The sequence below is a fragment of the Oncorhynchus kisutch genome, unplaced genomic scaffold (assembly GCF_002021735.2).
Source record: "Oncorhynchus kisutch isolate 150728-3 unplaced genomic scaffold, Okis_V2 scaffold4038, whole genome shotgun sequence".
In the NCBI taxonomy this organism is placed as follows: domain Eukaryota; kingdom Metazoa; phylum Chordata; class Actinopteri; order Salmoniformes; family Salmonidae; genus Oncorhynchus; species Oncorhynchus kisutch.
The window spans coordinates 142,672-150,286 of NW_022265983.1; the positions used below are offsets into that span (position 1 = coordinate 142,672).

At 41.3% G+C, this 7,615-nt stretch overlaps 1 protein-coding gene across 2 annotated transcripts; it reads left to right on the plus strand.

The window, feature by feature from the left end:
• Nucleotides 1-410: 410 nt before the first annotated feature.
• Nucleotides 411-6,164, plus strand: LOC109885523 (homeobox protein Meis1; the record flags this gene model as incomplete). Of its 2 annotated transcripts, none has more annotated exon segments than XM_020477366.2 (6): nucleotides 411-1,110; nucleotides 2,697-2,917; nucleotides 3,937-4,078; nucleotides 4,396-4,446; nucleotides 5,005-5,055; nucleotides 6,018-6,164. In XM_020477366.2, coding segments are annotated over 6 exon segments (624 nt in total), but the record flags the coding sequence as incomplete, so codon positions are not given.
• Between the last annotated feature and the right edge of the window lie 1,451 nt (nucleotides 6,165-7,615).

Sequence of the window (7,615 nt, forward strand, 5' to 3'; positions counted from 1 at the left end):
CCTAGTAGCCTACTAGTTTTCACATTATTAAAATCTGGAATGGTATCAAAGTCCTGAGACGATAATCTTAATCTTGGGATTAGTTGGAAAATCCACATTTGTAAATAGAAAGAAGAAAAAAACACGAGTCAAACAAACACTACAGTAAAGTCGACTACACGACCAAGAGTCAGGGTGATATCCCACACGCCGAGGCTAAAGCTATGCATGCATGGCTTTGACCAGAGCAACACCACCAGGGGCTGAGGCATATTCTCCCTATAGCCTAGAACACAAACAGACAGGGGCTCGGAATACCCACTGACTGCTCAACTCGAGCTTTCGAAGGTCCTCCCACGACACCCCCCTCCTCTCCGCGCGACTTGATGTAGCCCATTCGCATTGTGTATAACGCGACCTGTTATGGCCACCACTACTTCCGGGTTTCGGCAGTCTGGTCCATATCCACTCCTCAGTCGCGTTTCCCAACTACTCGCACCCATTGTACACAAACCAACGAGGAGTTGGCGACTGAGCACAGCATCGATCGAGGGCTGCTCCTTTAAGAAAGACTAAGCCTGAATTATCACCCCACCTCCTCCTGATCTCCTTTACAGGGCTTTTGCGTTTTAAAAAATCAACCCAGGAGCCGAGAGTGATCAAAAGAAAAACGAGTGAGCTGAATGTTTTGTGTGCATTTGACTATTCACATTAGGTGTGCTAACCCGTGGAAGCGCGGCGCGGATCATCATTCATTCCGGGCTACTTTGACAAGCCTCGGCGTTTGATTGACAGGCGTGGTGGCAAAAAGCCATGAGACTTCGCTAGTTTTGTTTTGAGGGGTATTTTCATACTGTTTTTTGGGAAAATAAGACTGGGGTTTCTCTCCCTATGCCACTGCCCTGGGGATAGCTCAGGCCCTATTCGCGGTTGCTTTGGACTGAACTTGAGCTGAAGAGGGCTGGCTTGAATTCATCGTTGCATTTCTCTTGCAAGAAATACGGATTCTTGAAAGATTTCGCATTTGGAATTTGCGTTTTTATTTGTTCTTCACCCTGGCCTCTTAGGGGATATATCCGAAGCGAAAGGAGAGAAGAAGAGAGGGACTAGAGGAGGGATATGGCGCAGCGGGTACGTAGCAAGACTATCCCGAAAAGTTTCACTGTAACTCCACTGTGTGAAAATGCAAAGCCATGAACACGGTAACGTGGCCAATGACAGACGCTCGCGGCGAAACTTTACTTTCTTCTTCAAGACCCCGCTGGACCGAATTCCATGTTTTGCAGTTTTGCATCTTTGGCACAATATTACGCACGGACGCACATATTTGCTTGCTTCGCGAACGCCCCGACTAGGGACATTAGAAGTGTCATCCTATCTGCTGTTTCCAGATTAGTCTTGACAGACCAGTTACTGGAAGAGAAACAATGAGCAATGGGACCAAACAAACCCAAACTTTATACTTCCAAAGTCGAATTTAAATTATTTGAGTCATTTGTGTAATTCATCAAATTCATGTAAAGGCTTTGAGGTTTGAATCTCTGAGTGTTTTCTGAGATTATAATTCATGATCATCTAGAGTTGCATCCTCAATTGTAGTTTATTACAAAGTAGGCCTAATAACGTTTAATTGAGTAATTTGGGTAAAAAAACAAACATTTTTGCATATGCTAATAAAACACATTTTTGTCATGATGTGATGACATATGATTTGATACATAGCCTAAAACCCCCGGAATACTCGACTAGATGGTATAATTTTTTTAAATTAAATGTAAGAGAGATCACACTTATTATTCAAATACCTTTTGCTTGATGGAGAGACACACTACATCAGTACCACGCGGGTCATTTGTGCACCTCTCCACGTGTCAGGGTCTAAATGGTAGTCTTTATAATATCGTGTCACGTTCAGAGTCCACAATACATCATTAAAATCACTCATTAATTCGTGAAAGAAACAGGCCCCAACATAAATGTTGTTTTAACTTTTAGTCAACGTGTTATACGTGTTGTGTGTCTGCGTGAAAAGACATATGCAGGCACACATTTAGTATGGGCGTATGGGGATGGAAAATATGGAGACAATTTACAACTACAAATGACTCCGGTTTAAATGTTCATCTATCTATACTAGACATCTTCAATGATCATCATTATGAGAAACAGAAACATACATTTAACTGCGTTTGTTAAATATATGAATGATGGTGTATTTGGCGTGTAATAACAGAGTAACCAATGTTACACAATTCTAATGATGCTCTAAAATTAGCAAACGCTGTAATTAAAGAGACTAAATGTTGTGAAAGCCTACTATCAAATAATTCCAAATACACAAAGACGAAACATGCATGCTTGTCATCCGTTTTATCCTGCTCATATATATTTCAGTTTTTGCTATTTAGTAGCCTAGCTTTGGAATTAAAGATCAGATTGAATAATGTTTTAACGCGATTATCCCTATTTTGTTACTATTTCTTATATGGTGGTGTAAATATTTAAAATACACTTGGAGCTACAGTTGAGCTTTAGGGGTATTATATGCTTATAAACAAGGTCACTAAGGCCAACCTCGGTAGACTTCGCTTTTTATTTATTCATTCATTGGTAGGTTACTATTTACACGTTATATTGTTGTCTGCAAAGTGCGTAAAACCTCCACAGTCCTATAACTGTCCATTCAGTAGGAAACTGTGTTGTTATTGTGTATACAGTACGAAGACTTGCCCCACTACGGGATGGACGGGGTGGGTATCCCCACCACCATGTACGGCGACCCGCACGGTGCCCGCTCCATGCAGGCCGTCCACCTCAACCACGGCCCCCAGCTACACTCACACCAGTACCCGCACACAGCCCACAGCAACGCCATGCCGCCTAGTATGGGCTCGTCCGTCAACGACGCCCTGAAGAGAGATAAAGACCAGATATATGGGTAGGTGACTGTAGCTTACGGAGGTTATATATGAGCAACTTTGTGTGGGATTTCATATGTTTTGGTTGATTTTCTTGTTGGAGTTGAAAATGTGTAGACTATTAGGCCGTGAAGAGCGGTTGGGGAAAAGTCAAATACACGTGGGATTGTTACCTGGGAATTATGCTTGTTTTGTAAGAATCATTTATTGTCGAAAGTTGTGTTGACTTCTATAACTTGGGCACAAAGTTGTACGCTTTATGTACTCAAAATATAGGCTACGATATTTGCTGACACAAAATATTATGCACCCGTGACCCTGAGACCAATAGCTACTATGTGCAGGAGCACATTTTAGGCTATATGTTTTGGAAATTAAAATTCCAATTAGTTTATTGTAGTTTTACAAGGACCTGTAATTGATTACTACATATTAATATAACTAAATGGTGTGCAATGGTCATGTTATATGGCCAATTTCGAGGAGTTTTATGTAATAAAACAGACACCCAAAATTATGCACACCCTACATTAATTTAGATGAGTTAATTAAAATTCCAAAGCATGATGTATGTACGGTGACTGAACATGTCACAAATAATTTAACTATTTACTCAGTTCAGGCTTACTTGAGAGCGCCATATTTTTCTTAAATTCTAGACATTGGCTCTAACATATCCAGAACGGTCATATCCGCGATTTACAAATGCGACTAAAATGGAACAAATTGCACATATGAAACGTTGGATATTTTCAAAGACAAAGGCAGATCTAACCTGAAGGCTTAGGAGAACATACAGTGGTGCACAAAAAAAGTACATTTTATTCAAATCATTTGACACAATTATCTGTCAGTAAAAACTATATCGTTTGAATATTTTTCTGCACTAATAGGCTATAAACGCCATACATAAAACAGCATACACATATCACCAATTCCCAGAGCTATGCCTAGTTGTTGAGACTAGCTTATAGAACCAGTGTTGACCCCGGCCTTGTTCTCTGCGGTGACATTTGCTATTGTGTTTGATTCCATGCAGGCACCCCCTGTTCCCCCTGCTTGCACTGATTTTTGAGAAATGTGAATTAGCGACTTGCACGCCCAGAGAGCCTGGGGTCGCGGGAGGAGACGTTTGTTCATCGGAATCTTTCAATGAAGATATAGCAGTGTTTGCAAAACAGGTCGGTGAAAAAACGTTACGCGTTATTAACATAGGCTACATTATGCATACGATGTGTGTGGCTGAGCATAAACACATGTTTTTAAGCTGGGTATTTTGTTAAGTGTAATTACATGTTATTGTAAAGTTTAGCATTGGAAACGTTTTGAAACGTGTATTGTTTAGAAGTAGCCGAAAGTATTTGTTATGCCATTAACAGTAGTTTATGTTTAACACATTGTTCAATATTGGGAATACTATTTTAATATTAAATACATTATTATTTTCTCACGGATGTTGCCCATAAGTGTTGAAGTGTTCACGATTTTGTGGTTTTAGATTCGAGCAGAAAAGCCGTTATTTTCATCGAATCCAGAACTGGATAACCTGGTAAGACAAATATTGATTTGATTGTTCAAGAAGTGGGCTAAGGACTAAGAGCCAACGTGGATGTATCCAACATATCAGGGCTTGCCTTCATATTATGTCACGGTTTCTGAACACCAGACGCTGTTAGTTCAAAAAGTTTCTCCAACCACTGGAGGTTGTTGTTCTTCAATCCGGATTGTTTGATTTCATGATAGCCCTCGGTTGTCACGGTAGATGACCATCTTTTGAGGGCCGCATTAGAAAGCTGTCAAATGGATTTGGACTACATTTCCCTCGATGGAAAGTTATTATGTTAATAGTTTTCACTTGTAATGTAGGATAACTAATGCTTATGTCTGAGATAGCTTCTATTGTGTTTGATTGATTAGCCAATGTTGTAATGCCGTACGCTTATAATGTTGAATATCAGCTCGACATAAAATCAAAATTCAAAATCCAATTTAACATGAATAATTTTCTCCATTGTAGTTTCTTATATCCTCCCCAGAAACATATGCCTATTTCATATTAGGACATTTTACAAGCTAATCTTTTTTTATTGTTCTTTCAATATTTCAGATGATTCAAGCCATTCAAGTTTTACGGTTTCATCTTCTGGAGTTGGAAAAGGTAATATCCCAGCTCTCTGTTGCTGCCTGGCCTTGTCACACTTCATAGCTATGGGCGACATTTGCATAAATGTATTTTTCTAGTCGGCTATAATTAGTGTCGAAATCAATCATGGGGCCTATTTCTCTTCCGCGTTGTAGCCTAATCACAACGCAAGCTGCTACAACTGCATGGAGCGGATATCTCTGTGACCAAATCTCTCTGAGAGCTAATAGTTTATTTTAGTGTAGATTACATACAAGGTGAATTAATTATATAATTTAAAGTGCGCTGTAGGTATTGGAGAATGCTAAAGGCCGAGAAAAGCAGCCCGCTGTAGCATAGATTGGCGTGACATTAGTGAGCTATTTTTTGATGTGGTATATTGATATGTTTTACCAATGGTAGCCCACTGTCCAAACAATTGATCAGTTGAAATGATTGTTAATTAACTTTCAGTAGGCCGAGTGTTGGGCTATTTTAATACAATTCAAAACATTATATAACAGAAGGGTCGTTGCCGGCTGTAGCAGCATTGTGTAGCGATGCATTTAGCCCATACAGCATGCACCATCCTCGGCATGACCAGGCGACATGCACCGGGTTGGTTCACTGGAGGAAATGAAGCAGTTTACCTTAAATGTCAATCAGTCGGGTCACCCCACCACCTCCCTAATGGACACAACCTGGGGCACTGATACGTTTAACACGGGTGTTGACTAGGTTGTAGCCCGCCAGTCTTCTTGTCATTGTCAATTTTCGTTGAAGTCTCAATTTTTCTCTGTAATAAAGTTACTCCATATTTCTGGATTCGGCTGGTCACGTGGGAGCGCACAGCAACACCACGTGCTCGCCTCAACCCATTTGGACCAGGTTGTCCAAGTGGCTTGTAGCTTTGTAGTTGCAGGCATGTGTCAGATATACAGTAGCTCATGTCTTTTCTTTCGGTGTGTTTTCCTATTCTCTTTGATGTTGTTCTATAGGTACACGAACTATGTGACAATTTCTGTCACCGGTACATCAGCTGTCTGAAAGGAAAGATGCCCATCGACTTGGTGATCGACGACAGAGAGGGCGGATCAAAATCGGACAACGAGGAAATAACAAGATCATCCGGGCCTCTTGATCAGGTAATGTCACACCTCTCTCTCTCTCTCTCTCTCTCTACTGGGAATATTCAGTGTGGTGTCTTCTGGGTCACTTCTCCGCGAGGCGCTGTTATTTGCATACGATTAAGACCGTTTTAGATTCCATCGGAATGAAAATTTCTCTGTATAATGTATCCATTATTGGCCCATTAAGGTTTGATCCGGGAACCGACCCGGGGGAGATTAGCCCGAGAAAGCATCGCCATAAACTTGACCTGCTTCTTGTCCATTTTAATTTAGCCATCTTTCCCTTTTCTTATTTTCCTCCTCCTCTCCACCACCTCTGTCTTCTATTTTTTAATCAAAACGAAACGTCATCAGTGCATTTATATTACCACGCAGCTACTGTGGAGAGGCCAAACGCATAGTTTGATATCTCACCGGAGGGACTGAGACCGTGGGTTTAGTTGCCTTGGATTTCCCGTTTTTAGTTTACGGTTCATTAGGTGTCTTGTCAGTATTTTTCCTCAGACATGAGCGCACATTGCTTAGGCGAATAGCCCTATTCGTGACCACTTTGTGCTTTAAAGCGCGAAGACAGAGAGATTCCATGGCACTTGCTGAAATTACGGTTTGATTTTGAAAGCTACTTGGCAGTAGGCTAGATTAGGACAAGGCAGTAGGCTAGATTAGGGGAATGTTTCCTATTGTGAGTCGCGGGCAGCAGTAGCGATATCAGCACATCCTTCATTATGTGCTCCACTGGCTGCTCGCTCTCGAGGGACATTGTAGTGCGCGCGCAGGCATGACCCTAATGGTCCGTATTGCCGTTAAATAATGATAACAGTAATAATGATTAGAATTATGCAAATCTATAGCCCTATCTTTTATGCGGTGGATTTTAGGCCATTAATAGCATGCTTCATTTTGTAGCCTGAATAGAGACACAGCTTTTCTTATTTCACTTAACAAAATAGGCCTATATTTTCGAAAGTTATCTCTGTTAGGGTTTTAGAGAAGAATGAATGAAGGCCCTCAGAGACATAGGCTATGGATACCGATGAAGGGAAAAAAACAAGTGGCCAAATTAAAGAGATTAGCGGCTAGGCAGATATAAAAAGTAATGAAGCGATTAGGCTAAATAATTTAAATCCGTGGACCTCCATATGGTTGAGTGGCCGGCTAGAGCTGGCGGTCTGTTGTAGTGCTCCGGAGAGAGTGGCAGCGAGCAGCTTCCATGTTCTGTGGTGAATAGAGTAGTTAGCAGGCAGTATAGCCTAGGCATCGTCATTCATGGAGGAGCTGGGACCAAAATGGGAGCGACCCCCTGCCTGCCTCAAGCTTCCTCTCTCTCGCGCTCTCTCTCTCTTTCTTTCTCCGTCACCAGCCCCATATTAATGATTATGCTAATGAGGCAGATCGCCCCGCCAGATAACACTTCATTTCATTCAAAAGCAGAATTAAATAACATGATGCCAATTGTGGCACTTAAG